Source organism: Orycteropus afer, unplaced genomic scaffold, assembly GCF_000298275.1.
Source record: "Orycteropus afer afer isolate SDZICR_OR568_19922 unplaced genomic scaffold, OryAfe1.0 scaffold00064, whole genome shotgun sequence".
Lineage (NCBI taxonomy): Eukaryota > Metazoa > Chordata > Mammalia > Tubulidentata > Orycteropodidae > Orycteropus > Orycteropus afer.
In genome coordinates this window covers 2,412,587-2,428,665 of record NW_006921651.1, presented here as the reverse complement: position 1 = coordinate 2,428,665, position 16,079 = coordinate 2,412,587, and the positions used below count along the sequence as shown (strand labels likewise).

Genomic DNA, 16,079 nt, shown 5'->3' with positions numbered 1-16,079 from the left:
AGCGACCCCTCCTTGACCTTCCAAGGCCATATCACTATGGAAGCAGATTGCCCAACCTTCCTGTTGGGTTTGAACCACCAGGCTTCTGGTTAGCAGTCAAAATGCCTTAGGCACTATGCCACCAGAGGCACTGTTATTATCTTTTGCCCCAAAGCAATCAAGTTGGCTTCATGTAAGCAGCAAGTTATCTTTGAGTAGCTTCTAAGATTTTAATTTTAATTTTTGAAAAATGAAATATCATCATGTTTTAATTGTTTTCTTTAAGGACTTATTCGCAAGCACCTCTGTACCAAACACCCTCTAATAAGGCTGTCCACTGAGCCCCCTTTCTCTGGGAACTCTATCATCCGAATGACCTACATAATTACTGGAGCTCCATCAGCCTCATTCCCACAATGTGACCCAACTTCCCCGTGCACAAGCAGTGGACCCACGCTGAGCCAGTAGTCTCTTTCCAGGAAAACCTGGAATTGGGACTAAGAGACTCCAGTTCAGACCAGCTGCTCTCTTGAGTAGGGGACACAGAAAGAAGACACTGCTGGAGGAAGCTGAGATACAGAGAGAAATGAGCTGAGAGATGCAGTAAGGATTCCTGGACTTCCCACACGCTCCAATCTTTGGTTCCTCTTTGCTCTAGTTTGGTGTCCATATCTTCCCTGGACTCCATGGGATTCATAAAAGAAACTGTATTATTGCTGGGGCTGTCTTTCTTGTACCCAAGAGTGCTACCCAATGCAATCCCTTCCAGCAGGGTCAACATGAGTAAGTAAGAGGTCAGGAAAATGTACTGAAGAAGAAGGGAGGGATGACAGAACCAGCCAGTACCTCACTGTCTTCCACAACAAGCGTTCTCTCTGGCTTTTCACATTCTTCAAATTCGGGTTGCCAGACTGTTTCTTCCAACTCCAGATCCAAAATAATTTCTTGAAGTCTCACATTTCTTTCCCTTACACGTGCGATTTCAAACTCTTTTTGTTTATATGCAGCATTAAACTCATTATTAAAAACAGTTTTAACCTTGTAGATGATATCCTGAAACATCAATATGTTACTGAAAGCATGTCACAAATTATATCTTCAATGGCAATATGGTCCCATAATTCTACCTTTCCTTCCAAAGTCATTCTACAAATTATTGGTAAATTAATCTTTCTAAAATATTGTTTATATTAAATCACTTTTTTTTGGTTCAATAATACAAAGTGGCATCTGACCAGAGATATGATTAAGGCAAAAGCATAGCAGTTATTCATGTTGTAAGAAGGGACCATTCCCTGGAGAAGGATGTCATGCTTGGTAGGGTGGAGGGTCGACGAAAGAGGGGGAGGCCTTCAAGGAGATGGATTGATACGGTGGCTGCGATGATGGGCTCAAGTATAGCAGGGGTTGTGGGGCTGGCGCGGGATCGGGCAGTGTTTCGTTCTGCTGTGCATGGGGTCGCTATGAGTCGGAAACGACTCGACGGCACTTAACAACAACAACATAGCAGTTATACCACAACCTATTTCCTGAAATGTAAGCTATAACTCAATATACAGGTATGTTGATAAATGCTGAAGCAGGGTAATGGGTACTTAGAAGCTCATTGGCTAGACTCTCCACTTTGTACATGTTTTATTGTTTTTTCTATTTAAATCCATTATAAAGCATTTAAAAAGCAACATGCAGAATTTAAGTTGGGAAGTGTCTTTTATTTGAGAGGAGGAGATGGCCTTAGAGGTTGTTTGGAGAATTTCCCAAACACAAGCACACACAATATTCTTCCTTATTCAGACACGCCATTCTCAAATAGAAAGGGAACCTAAGCTATCCAGTTGGATCAGGCAGTTTCTAAAATGGCAGGAGGTCACTGGATTGCTCCTACCACTGCTGATGAATCGAGCAATGGTCAACTCAGAGTAGGTTTTGTTTTACCGTCAAGTTCAGTCTATATATATACTCTAGTGAAGACGAAACTACTGCAGTAGGATGGAAAATGATCTTAACTTCTGGCACTAGAGTTTCTCTTTGGCTGCAAAGTACCTTTGCATAGGAAAATACCTTCATAAAGTAGCCATAAGGTGAGAACTTGAGGACATGGGTCAGCAGAAGCTAAGCACAAAGGAGATAACTTCTGAGGATAAATGCTCTGAGTTCTGAGTGTACATGAACAGTAATTTCAGGGGTTGGCGGAGAACACCAGAGAAGGATGGGAGGAGAGAGCGGAGCAATGTGACAGGATGCTAGGACTCAAACTGCAGACCTGGCTGAGGCACTTCCAGAAACAAAACATCCAGCACTAAATTTCAAACCATCTGCATTGGTGTAGTCTCAGTCCTTCCATTTTCGAAAACCTTCAACAGGGTTTTCTACGTGTGCAGATGTGTTCCAAGACTGACTTGCTTGGTGGAAAGTAAGGAGCAGGAGCTTAGAGCCAGAGGGACACCATCCCTTATCCCCGAGCCTGAGAACTTACAGATATCTTCAGGAGGAAATAGTATTTCCTGAGATTAAGGGGATAGACAAATAATCATATCTTAACCTTACAAAGAGATCCTAATAGACATCTGAGTGATACAGAGGATGGCATTCAAGGGTTTCTTTTATTTTGGATTTACTGAAGACCTAAGAAGAATAATAATGGTTTGTGGTGCCAATCCATGTAAGATGCTATTTATAAACCCAGTAATAAAACCCAGTCCAAATGGGTGACAGTGACTCTTGTATATAAGCACTCTCAAGGATGTACATCCTAGCCATCTGTAAATTTCTTCATGTTCTTTAAAGACATCATTTTGGCTGACATTAGACTTCAATGTGAGGCCTTGAATAATAACATCTGATGGGGGGAATTTGAGAGACTTTTGAGGACAAGGAGAAAATTCACCCACCTTCAGTAATACAATTTGGTTGATTTTCTCCTCTCTTGAATGAAGTTCCAACTGGCTTGACAAAAAAGAGGTATCTACCCCAAAATCAGTACTCAGACTGCCAAGCAGGTAATTGGGCAAGTTGGTGTCTTGCACTGGCACATTTTCTTCTTCCTCTTCTTCATCATCCTCTTCATGTTGCTTTTTACCCAAGGAAACTGCAGACTGAACCTCTACAATTTCCTGCCGTACCTAAAACAGGAAAAAATGACATGGAAGTTATTCAATAATGAAAATTCTCTAAAAGTCATTTTTTTTTTACAACCTAATGATTTCAATAATCATTTTAAGATGTTAAATTCTCTTGCCAAAAACGGAATTTGAGGTGATGGACAGATCCTGAAACTGTTATAGAACAAATAAAAGCTTTAGAAACAGAGACACCATGTAAATCAAGAGGGTAAAAACTGTCCTTGATAGTATATATTGTGTGTATTCTTGTGGCAGGATCATACCTGCTTGTAAGTATTTTCAGTCTTTCTTGCTACTGCATTATAAACTATATTTTCTCTCTATCTTGTACAAAGCAATGAGTTCACATAAGACTGGTGGGTATAGATTAAAAAGAACTAAGTATTCCTTCATTTTACATTTCAGAAAAGAGAAGACGTGAAGTTCTGGCTAAAATGAAACTATATCAAAGGGTCCACCTATTTTATTGGTTGCACAGAGATTGCTGCTAAAGAAGTGGAGGTTGTTTTAAGGTAAACCTTAATTCTATCAAAACATATTTTATTCTATCCTTATTCAGTTATCTTAAAATATGATCCCTGGTGATAAGGGAGGATAAAAATAGTATCAATAGATGAAGACAACCTCTGACTAGGACAAGAAAATAATCCTCAAATCTCAGTTTTCAGTATATTCTCATATTTGAAGACTAGCCAGTGTTGTATAGGATGTAAGTCTGTGATTTATTGTGTGGCTATAACATAGTCACTAGAATATGTGCTAGGGATTAACCAGGAGTGAAAATACAAATACAAACAGTGTCTACATTCATCTTAAATTGCATGCCAACTGAAATCAAGATGGAGATTCCGAAACAAAATGCCTAGTAAATAAGAATATATATATATATATATATAAATATATATTTAAAACTGTACTTTAAGACACTCAGTTTCAATCTTCTTTTGTTGTAAAACTTTCTCCAGTTCTTTCAACTCTTCAGCTGTGCGCTCTTTCATTGGGAAGTTCTCAACTACATAGGGTATGTGGAAGCACTTGGGAAAGAAAGAAAGATGTGGTAAGTCAATTTTTAGTACCATTGTGTATATCTGGAGGTGGGCTGGAGGGTGTTTTCCCCTCTTAAAATTCATGTCATAAATAGAATATCATCCATAAGTGAAATTGGCAATGGAAACAACTTTAAAATACAACAACATATTCCATTAGGATAGTAGTCCCCCTTTAGTCATGGTTTCACTTTCCACGGTTTCCCTGTGGTCAAATGCAGTCCGAAAATATTAAGTGGAAAATTCCAGGAATAAACAATTCTTAAGTTTAAAATGCCCACTTTTCTGAGTAGTGCAATGAAATCTTGCTCCAATTCGCTCCATCCCACCTGGGCTGTCCAGTATATCCACACTGCAGATGCCTCAATTAGTAGCTGGCTCAATTATCAGCACCACAGGGCTTACGCTCAAGTAACCCTTATTGTACTTAGTCATTGTTCTCTATTTTATTAATTTTGTTGTTAATCTCCTACTGTATCTAATTTATAAATTAAGCTTTATAAGTATGTATGTATAGGAGAAAACATAGTATAGATAGGGGTTTGGTACTATCCTAGTTTTAGGCATTCACTGGAGGTTTTGGAATGTATCCCATGTGGATCTAGGGGGACTACTGTATTGGTACAACTTTTGTAGAAAAATATGCTTTTATGAAGAGTATTTTTCTACAAGTTTTTTTTTTTCAAATTTTTATTGTGATTTGGGTGGAAATTTACAGAGCATATTCATTTTCCATATAGTAGTTCACATACACTTTGTCTCATGACATTGACTACAATTTCCCACAATGCAACAGCTCCCTCCCACTTCCTCCCCATAGTTACCTCTTTTCTGTGTCCTTCCCTCCATGCACTCCTGACCCCTGAGCTGTCTCCCTGAGCATACACAGTGCTTCTACTCTCCCATGATTGATCTCTCCAAGGAGTGTATCTACCTAATGTGAATGTTCAGCTCACATGCCTGTCTTTTGTTTGGCTGGAAGCCACAGGAGTGGGTTCAGTTCCAGACCTGAAGGGCAGCTAGGGGCCATAGTCTCAGGGGTTCCACCAGGCTCTATGAGACCAGCAAACCTGGTCCCCACCCCCACCCCCTTTTTTTTTTTTTTTAATGATTTTGAGTTTTGTTCCACATTGTTCTCCCACTCTATCCAGGGTCTCCTAATAGATTCCCATCTGAGTGGTTGACAGTGGTAGCCAGGCACCATCTAGTTCTTTTGGTCTCATGGTCATATAGACTGAGGATCACAGTGTGTACCAGTCGCTTGGACTAATTGTTTCCATGTGTCTTTGGTTTTCTTTATTCTTCTTTGCTGTGGATGAGGAGAGACCCATTATTGCATCTAGATGGCTGCTTGCAAGCTTTTAAGATCTCAGTCGCTACTTGCCAAAGTAGGATGTGGAACAACGTTTTTGTGTAGTATGTTATGTCAATTGAGCTTGATGTCACCTGCAACCATGGTCCCGAACCCACAGGTCTGACAACTCGCTCCCTCTGGGTAGCTGGCTGTGGCCAAGAAGTGACTACAAATTTGCCCCTTGTCAGCGCTACTATATACCTGGAAATTCTTACAGAACATACAAATACACTTATAGAAACATTGTCTGCCAACCCTATACATAGTATTGGACACACTCCCCCCTGCAAAGACATACATAATCTTTCAGCCTGTCCACCCATCTATCCACCCATATATCAACATTTGCCATCACAGACAATGCAGTACTGTATGGGCAAAAGGGGTCATCTCTGTTGTCTGTACCTCCCATGCACCTCTCTATGTCTTTCTCTTCCTCAATGCCACCATGTTGATCACTCACATTTTGTATATTGCCCTTCCCTGCATTCAAATCAATACTTGTCTCTACCTATCTAGCAGTATTCCCTCCCCCCCCCACCACCACTGGTAACCAACAAAGAAAATTTCCTTCCATATAGAAACATTTCCTTGACTTTTTACAATAACAGACTAATATAATATTTGTCCTTCTGTGACTTATTTCACTCAGCATAATGCCCTGCAAGTTCATCCACATTATGTGGTGTTCTGCAGATTCTACGTTATTCTTTAGGGTTGCATCATAATCCATAGTGTATATGTACCATGGTTTGGTTATTCATTCTTCTGTTGATGAGCACCTAGGCGGTTTCCATCTTTTTGCTATTGTATTTAAACAGTGCTGCAATGAACATGAGTGTGCATACATCTGTTCTTATGCTGGCTCTTACTTCTTTAGGATATATACCTAGTAATGGAATGGCTGAGTCAAATGGTATTTCTAATTCCAACTTTTTAAGGAGTCATCATACTGCTTTCTACAGTGGCAGTATCATTTTACAGTCCCACCAGCAGTGTATGAGAGTCCCAATCTCTCTGCATCCTAGCCAGCATTTGTTATTTTCTGTCTTGTTGAACTTTGCTACTAGTTAGAGCAGTGGTTCTTAATTAGGGGCTATTTTGTCTGTAAAGAGCCCTAAGTGCTAGGCTGTTAACAGAGAAGTTGGCAGCTTGAATCTACCAGCCATTCTGTGGGAGAAAGATGTAGCAGTCTGCTTCTGTAAAGATTTACAGCCTAGGAAATCTAGGGGCAATTCTGTCCTATAGAGGTGTTATGACTGGATGGCAATAGATTTATTTTGCCCCTAGGGGACATTTGGCAATGTCTGGAGACATTTTCGATAGTCATGATTGATGGGGAAGGTGCTACTGGTGTTTAATTGTTAAACATTCTACAGTGCCCAGGACAGCTCTCCAAAGAATTATCCAGCTCAGAATGTTGATAGTGCTGTTGTTGAGAAATATTGCTGTAGCGCAACACTCTGTAAATGTATGTACGTAAATGTAGGGTGATCATATCCAAAGGCAGCATTTTCTAAAGAGGTGCAGTTAATACTCTAGGACCACAGGCATAAACCAGGACTTTTGGTGATGCTACCCAAAGAGAGAAATTGTGTTGGAAGGAACCACAATACAAAAGCTCTTTAGCCAATGTGAAGGCAGACACAGAAGGAGAAGTGGCCGACGTGATGCCCAGCTCTGAATCAGTGTGGAATGTTAGGGGGGTGGTCTTTTGAAATAGCTAGCTATTAAGACCCAGTTTTACAGGAAAGAAGGAAAGGGCTGCTAAGACAAATATTGAGAGATTCTGGTTAAAAAGCCATTGGGAACAAGTGGAGAGGAAAGAAGAGGTTCTAGAGAAAGTGATGGTAGAATTCTGTAGACTCTGAAGAGGCAGAGGGAAGCTTTGAGTTTTTTGCTGTATGTGGGTTTTCTTAAATATATTTTAAAATTTCTACTACCAGATGTGCAAGGAAAGTTCTCATCGGTCCAGGTTTACATCAGGGTTATATACGTTACCTTAAGAGCTCGCCCTTTCACAGCCATCGAATTCCAGCATTCTTCTTTGATAAGTTCAGTCAAATATCTCTTGGCTAGGTTACCCATTTCTGTGTCATTTTTTATCTTGAAGAACATAGGTGAATGGAAAAGTTGAAAATGAAAGTGTAGTTTCTTAAACAAATAATCTCAGTTTTCAAAATTCAATGACTCTGTCCTATAGCGTCACTGGGTCGGAGTTGACATGATAGCATACAAGTCACTGCCACACATTTAGTGACAGAGTGTGAGTTGCAATCCATTGAGCTGTACTTTGGGGATAACACTTGTCTGTCTTTGAGGATGTTTCCTTAAGTTTATGTCTGTAGGAATCCTTGAAAACTGGGTAACAACGTAAATGCTTCTCAGGGGAGTAGGTCATACATGTGAAAGAAGTGGGGTACGAGGACAGACACCTCACTGGGTAAAAAGGAGGGTCACAGGTGAGCCGGAATGCCATCAGCACTACCCTGCCCAATTGATGAGGAAGGGGGTGTGGACCCACTGGGCCACCTGTCCGTCTTGTTCATTGTTATAGCCTCAGGACCTAGAATGAGGCTAGCAGAAATACTGAAGGATGGTGATAAATGTGGCAGAATGAAGGAGTGAATGGATTAATGATGATCTCAGGTGAGTTTTATTTTATTGACTCTGTCCATTGAGAGCCATTTAGTCCTGATTCACATCCAGTGTATTTCCTATCCTGCCCAGCCTCACCTCATTCACTAATTAGACAAGCCTGCTTCCTTTCTGTATCTTTACCTTAGTCACTGATAAACGTCTTTAACAGAGCCCTGGGGCTTATCAAGTAGAAACCTCCCCTCTAGATAATCAGATAACAAGCCTCCATTTGGTGTAGTTCTTTAACCATGTGTGCTCTACCTAAATGTCCTTGGATCCAGCTATATTTCATTCTTTGATTCAGAGAATAAATATTTTTTTATACTTGCACCACAACTCATCTGTCAGTTTGTCATACTGTGGCGGCTTGCATATGATCCTGGAAACGATGATACTGGTAAATATTAGCAAGGTCATCCATGGTGGACAGCTTTTAGTGGAACTTCCAGACTAAGACAGACTAGGAAGAAGGACCTGGCCACCTACTTCTGAAAAAACTGGCTGATGGAAATCTTTTGAATAGCATCAGCAGGACATTGTCTGATATAATGCCAGATTATGAGCCCCTTGCACTTGAAAGGCACTCATAATAGCTCCCTCCTCAAAGTATAGTTGACAGAATACCAATTGAGATGTTTCAAAAAACAGATGCAATACTGGAAGGGTTCACTCATCTGTACTGAGAAATTTGGAAGACAGCTACCTGGCCAACTGACTGGCCATTCCAAAGAAAGGTGATCCAACAGAATGTGGAAATGATTGAACAATATCATTAACAGCACACACAAGTAAAATTTTACTGAAGAGAATTCAAAAACAGTGAAGCAGTACATTGACAGGGAATTGCCAGAAATTCAGGCCAGATTCAGAAGAGGACACAGAATGATGGATATCATTGCTGATGTCAGATGGATCTTGACTGAAAGCAAAGAATACCAGAAGTTTATCTGTGTTTTATTGACTATGCAGAGGCATTTGACTGTATGGAGCATAACAAATTATGGTTAATTTGTTATTTGTTAATTCCCATTATGAAGAATGGAAATTCCAGAACACTTAGTTGTGCTCATGAGGACCTCTACATAGACCAAGAGGCTGTAGTTCGAATAGAACAAGGGAATACTGCATGGTTTAAAACCAGGAAAGGTGTGTGTCAGGGTTGTATCCGTTCACCATACTTATTCAATCTGTATGCTGAGTAAATAATCTGAGAAGCTGGACTTTATGAAGAAGAATTCAACGTCAGGATTGGAGGAAGACTCATTAACAACCTGCGATATGCAGATGACACAACCTTGCTTGTTGAAAGTGAAGAAGACTTGAAGCATTTACTGATGAAGATCAAAGAATCCAGCCTTCAGTATGGATGATACCTCAACATGAAGAAAAAAAAAATCCTCAAAACTGGACCAATAAGCAACATCATGATAAATGAAGAAAAGATTGAAGTTGTCAAGGATTTAATTTTACTTGGATCCACAATCAATGCCTTTGGAAGCCTCAGTCAAAAAGTCAGATGTCATATTGCACTGGGTAAATCTGCTGCAAAAGATCTTTTTAAGGTGTTAAAGATCAAAGCCACTCCTCGGAAGGAAGGTTGGGCAATCCTACTTCCGTAGTGATACTGCCTCGGAAACCCAAGGAGGGGTCGCTATGAGTCGGGTTTGACTCGACGGCACATAACAACAACAACAACAACAAAGATCAAAGATATCACTTTGAAGACTAAGGTGTGCCTAAGCCAAACCTTGTATTTTCAATAGCTTTATATCCATGTGAAAGTTGGACAATGAAAAAGGAAGACCAAAGAATAATTGATGCATTTGAATTGTGATGTTGGTGAAGAATAATGAAAATACTATGGACTGCCAGAAAAGTGAACAAATCTGTCTTGGAAGAAGCACAGCTGGAACGCTCCTTAGAAGTGAGAATGGTCAAACTTCATCTCACATACTTTTTGTTTCAGAAGGGACTGGTCTCTGGAGAAGGACATAATATTTGGTAAAGTAGAGGGTCATCCAAAGAGGGGAAGACCCTTAACAAGATGGACTGACACAGTGGCTGCAACAATGGGCTCAAACATAGCAACGATTAGGAGGATGGTGCAGGACTGGGCAGTGTTTCATTCTGTTGTACATAAGGTCGCTGTGAGTCCGTGCTGACTCGATAGCACCTAACAACAATTCAGACATAATGAGATCAGGAAAACTGCATGATGAGGCTAATGAAGCTACCTTACGTGAGGGTCACAGGTGCTGGATAGTCAGCCTAGACAAGAGAAGACACACAGGGAAAATGGTAATTGCTTAACTCCTTCAACCATTTTCAGATTGTCTCTAGAACAGATGGTGTGCAGAGAGCAGAAGGATCAGTGAGTACAGGGAGAGAGAGAGTTCACTCTAATTAAGAAGGGGCCTACTAAACCAGAAACGTCCAAAGTTGGCATGAGGTGGCTGAAGAAATTTCTAAAACTGTTTATACGTAGGGTGGAAGAAGTTGGTGTGGATGCCAGAGAGGAGAGGCATCAGATGTCTGGCTGGCCTAGATGCTATTGTCTTTATCACTAAAATTCAATGATTCTCTGACCCACCCTCTCTACATATGTACTAACTTTGCTTTATGCTTGAAAAGTTTTTGCTTTATTTGCATTATTCTGGGAAAGTTCTCTTTCTCATTTTCCTTTTACTTTTTTCCTTATAACTTTACAGTGCTTTAACTAAAATTTTCCATACCTTTGCCACTTCTTCCTCACTTTCATCATGAAGTCTTTCCAGTTCCTCTACATCCAGGCTGAATTCCTGCTGGTCTAATTTTGCAATATAGTTTACGGTTTCATTTTCTTCCATCATACTCAGAACCTGAATTTTAAAATAGAAAATGGTGGTGACCAGCAAAGATTTAAACTTTAGAGAGATGGGATTTATAGTCTCATTACACAAAAATCACTTAAAAAATTGGTATTTTGTTTCTCTACATGTAACCATCAAGTAAAGGATAAGTTGTGGGTTTACTGTTGTGGTTGTGGATTGTTAATGGACTTGAATTAAGTTAAGGTCATGTGTCAACTTGGCTGGGCTGGTTGAGTGGCTGGGCAGCTGGCTGTAGTGATTCCCCAGGATCAGACTGGTCATCAGCTCCATGGTGGAATCTGCTGTGGTCAGCTGAGTAGCTGCCTTAGGGATGTGGTCTACTTCCAGTGCATAAGGAGAAGCTTTGGGACTGGTCTGTAACTTTTGGCACACTTGAATCCTGCATGTGGCTGAGTCATCATTCAGCAGCCTGCCATGTTGTCTGCCAATCTTGGGATTGTTAATGGACTCGAATTAGTGGCCTGCCATGTGGTTTGATAATTCTGGGACTGTGTCATTTTATTTGTCGGCCTTAGGTTTGTCAGCCTCAGCAGACGACAGCTGCTGAGTGAAGAGATGCCTCCAGCCTCCATGGGGCAGGACCAAGAGGCAGAGCTGAAGCCCAAGGTTGAGGTTCACCCAACCCCTAAAAAAAAACAAACCAAACTCACTGCCATTGAGTCAATTTTGATTTTTAGTGACCCCATTTGGGTTTCTGAGGTGGTAAATCTTTACGGAAGTAGATTGCCCAGGCTTCCTTCGGAGTGGCTGGTGGGTTCGAACCACCAGCCTTCTGGTTAGCCGTCAAATGCCTTAGGCACTATGCCACCAGAGCTCCTTCACCAATCCCCTAGAGCTTGGTATTTTGAACTTGCACTTCTAGCCACCAAAACCATAAGAGAATAAGCTCCTGTTTGTTAAAGCCACCCACTTGTGGTCTTTTCTATTAGAGCAGCACTAGAGGACATGAAGGAGCTCTGGTAGCATAGTGCCTAAGGCACTTGACTGCTAACCAGAAGGCACCAGCCACTCCTCGGAAGGAAGGTTGGGCAATCCTACTTCTGTAGTGATACTGCCTCGGAAACCCAAGGAGGGGTCGCTATGAGTCGGGGCCGACTCGACGGCACATAACAAAAACAACAACAGAGGACATGACCAACTGTGGTTACTAAAACAGAGGTTCTGACTGAGAAGGCAGGTGAGGGGATTCCCAGAAACATGGGGAAGAGAAGTCCCTAGGACAACAGCCTTGCCCCTGGCTCAGAGAGCAAGGTGCTCAAACTAGGAGCTCTTGGAGGAAGGTTGCCAAGGAAAAAAATGCACAGATTACCTCAGATATTTGAGTATATTGAGAAGAGTGTCCTAGCTCTTTGAAAGAGTTTGAATAGATACTTGGAACATAGAAGAGTTTAAAACAAAGAAAATCATTGATTCCAGGGAATATAAAATTATAATAATGGAAATGTTGCTTAGAAGCCCTGCTGGCACAAACGGTTTAAGTGTTCGCTGCCAACTGGAAGGCTGGCCATTCAAACTCATCCAGCAGCCCTGCAGGAGAAAGACCGATTGATCTGCTCTGATTAAAAAATAAGTAACATACAGCACTTGTGAAAGAGAAGAAAACCACTGCTTATATACAGTGAGATGTGATAAAAATCCTACCCTGTGAAAATCCCCAAGAAATTAGCTCATATGTGGGGAAAAACAATGCATATAGGTAGTGCTTTGTGCCTTGTTCAACAAAATAAAGTTCCAGTGGTGGTTTCTGACTGACAGCCCAATGTGCTAGTATGTCAAAGCATAACACTTACTGTTTTAGCAAGTTCTTTGATTCCTTTTTTTATCTCTTTCCTTTTCTTGGAGAACTGGCTAACCTCTTTTCTGATGGCCTAAAATGAAGCAAGTATATCACTTAACAAAGCAAGGGAAACAGCAGGTTAGACAGATAGTGTCTCCCTAGAACAGGTACATACACACACACACACACACACACACATAGTGACAATATAAAGTACACATAAAAAGAAAAAAAAAAAAAGAACCACAATAATACCTTGCTTAAGTCTAATTGCTACTATTTAAATGACTACTTAAACAACTTAGACCTCGTGTCAGTTATAAGGTCAATGGAATGAAAATAATTAAGTAGTGAAAAATTAGATAGTGAATAGCTGACAAAAGAAACCTCCTATGCTATACTGGGAACTTACTGAGACTAGCTAAGTAGGCTAAGGGCAGACATAAACTGGGATCAACCTCCTACCTGTTTTACCTCCCTGTGCACCTGAAGCCACAATCCACCATCTCCTGTTCTTGCCTTCCTTTGCTTTAATGAGCCTCCCACCGTCCCCAGCACATAACTCTAACAGCACATAACTCATTCTTTGTGTTGTTTATCTGGGGACTTTTGTCGGGTTTCATGTTAACCACGTTACAGTTCTTAACGTTCACTCTCTTACTATATAAGATGCAGTTGTGTTAAGGGTTTTTATTTCCTCGTAGGAAAGTTACACTTGTAGAATGTGATGCTCGGCCAAGTGGTATCTCCTACTTTCCACTGTTTTCACAGGAAACTAACTTACTGGGCACACTCACAGAGTGTGACTGCAGACATACCTCATGTTCTATTTACCTCTTGACTCTTTGCTTGTATCCAGGAAATTTCCTTCAGGTCATGAGCTGAGATTAATTCCTCTTGTGAGGAGTCAATGCTTAGACGCTTTACCTGAGATGACGTAGGAAAAGACAATTCTTACATTTAAGCTTTTACATTAAATTTAAAATTCACCAAGTTCTTCTCCTCCTACCTTACTCCCTATAACTGCCTTGAATCCCCCTGTACTTGTTGCAGTTTTTGGTAATACCAAACATTTTGCATGTCTAAGATATAATATATTTTGTTGATTTAATTACTGTCAGAACTGGTGGCTTAGTGCCTAAGACATTTGACTGCTAACCAGAAGGCTGGCGGTTCAAATCTACCAGCTATTCCTCGAAAGGAAGGTTGGGCAATCTACTTCCATAGCAATACTGCCTCGGAAACCCAAGGAGGGGTCACTATGAATCGGATCTGACTTGACGGCAGTGGGTTTGGTGTTTTTGGTTTGCATACCTCACGCAGTACAGAACTGAATGGTGATGACATCATTCATCTTCACACTGGCTTTCTGACCTTGAATATGTAGAGATGAAGCCTAAGTCTTGACAGATGTTAAAGACACAGCCTTTATTTTTAAACTTGTTTTCCAAGTGTTTAATAAAGTATAAATCCATCAGTGATATAAAGTTTCAAGTAGTTTATTATTTGTTGATCAGAAAGTCAAAAATACAGTTATTTTATTTAGGAAAATATAGCAATGACCTTATGTCCACTCCATTGCGCCATCCACTCCCATGGGCCATACCCTTGATCCTGTCCAAACTTGCCCAATATCTCAACTGTAACCACTGTGCTGTCTGCCCACAGCCTCCTGTCCCATAGAACACCTCGTCCAGCCACTATGGGCCTTCTGGTTAGCCACTGAATGCCTTAATAACTGCACCACCAGAGCTCCTAGGAGAGCAGAAACTTTTTTTCTGTCTTGGTTGTGGTTGTGGTTATGTACCGTCGAGTCGGCCCCGACTCATAGCGACCCCTCCTTGGGTTTCCGAGGCAGTATCACTACGGAAGTAGGATTGCCCAACCTTCTTTCCGAGGAGTGGCTGGTGGGTTTGAACCTCCAGCCTTCTAGTTAGCAGTCAAGTGCTTTAGCCACTATGCTACCAGAGCTCCTGTTATATCTCCACAGTCTTGTGCTCTGCAGGCTCTCAAGGACTATTTGTTAAACAATGGATTGCATGCTGTTTCCTGACTAGGATCTTCCTAATAATAGAGAATAAACTGGTTGCCATCAAGTCAGCTCCAATGGGTAGCGACCTCACGTGTGTCACAGCAGGACTGTGCTCCATGGAGTTCTCAGTTGCTGTTTTTTTTCTGAATAGATTGCCAGGCCTTTCTTCTGAGGTGGACTCAACCCTTTCAATTCCCAGTGAGCATGTCAATTGCTTGCACTACCCAGGGACTCCTAAATAATCTCTGTGATATAAAATCCTGGAGAGACCTATCTGGCAGAGCACCAGCATTGCTAATACAATGTTGTTGTTTTTTTATGTTTTTCCCCCAGGCAGACCCAGATCTTTATATTATGGTTTGAATGACATAGGAGATGTAATATTTGTGATTGCTTTGAGGAAATCTCAATATTTAATCTCAGCTGTAACTCATACTCTTTTTGAAAATCAAGGACTACCTGGGTCAAGAAGGGTATTACTAAATAACTGCTTAAAGATAACCACACGTTGAAAATTGATCTCTAATAAAAAAGAGAAAGAAAGCTCTGTGGGAACTCAACTGTCTGTTCGCATTCTGATCCCAAGCCTAAGGGCTCTCTTTGTGTTGTAGTTATGTAGTCATTCTCCTCATTCACGGTGTTGCTCAGGGAAGTTATCAATTTCAGGTAGTGGTTGAGACTGTCAGTGGCTAAGGTTCCTCCAAAGTGCCTGTATCAATAAAAAGAAAACACGCAGTCTACAAAATCACAATGTTAAAGGGTCACATTTAGCAGTAGTATTCCCAGATACGTAATCAGTTTTTGCACAAAGTGGGAAATATGTGGACAGTTTTCCACCTATAGTTATTAAGACTCTACTTCTTGTAGGTGAGCCCTTTCATGGGTTACAGGACATGCGCCTCTTGACCTCTCTGGGGTGACCTCTCAGACTCTCCCCAAACCCTTACTCAGCACATCCTCTGCTCCCAACTTGGCCATTGCACAGGAACGCCACTGGAACGGCCGAGCCCTAAGAACATACTAGGTGCTGTGCCCATGTATGTGATCCTGTCCATTCTCTCATTCAGTCCTCAGAACCACCGAGGGGCTTCTCCAACTTGACTGTGCATCAGTGCCACCCGGTTGTCAGTTTCCGTTGAGTCAATTCTGACTCTCGGTGGGTGACCCCATCTGTACAGCATACAACTGCACACCATAGAGTTTCCAAGGCTGGAGCTTTTAGAAGCTGATTGCCAGGCCTGTCTTTCAAGACACCTCTG

The 16,079-nt window shown here is 41.2% G+C and overlaps 1 protein-coding gene across 1 annotated transcript in view; it reads right to left on the bottom strand.

The window, feature by feature from the left end:
- Positions 1-16,079, bottom strand: part of CFAP43 (cilia and flagella associated protein 43) — a 135,208-nt gene that overhangs the window by 36,969 nt on the left and 82,160 nt on the right. The window contains exons 13-20 of the mRNA XM_007940021.1: positions 15,382-15,529; positions 13,623-13,715; positions 12,802-12,879; positions 10,874-10,999; positions 7,503-7,607; positions 4,019-4,135; positions 2,871-3,101; positions 826-1,032 (exon numbers count right to left, since the gene is read on the bottom strand). Of these exons, the coding sequence (XP_007938212.1) occupies positions 826-1,032; positions 2,871-3,101; positions 4,019-4,135; positions 7,503-7,607; positions 10,874-10,999; positions 12,802-12,879; positions 13,623-13,715; positions 15,382-15,529 (1,105 nt within the window). The remainder of the gene's footprint in view (positions 1-825; positions 1,033-2,870; positions 3,102-4,018; positions 4,136-7,502; positions 7,608-10,873; positions 11,000-12,801; positions 12,880-13,622; positions 13,716-15,381; positions 15,530-16,079) is intronic.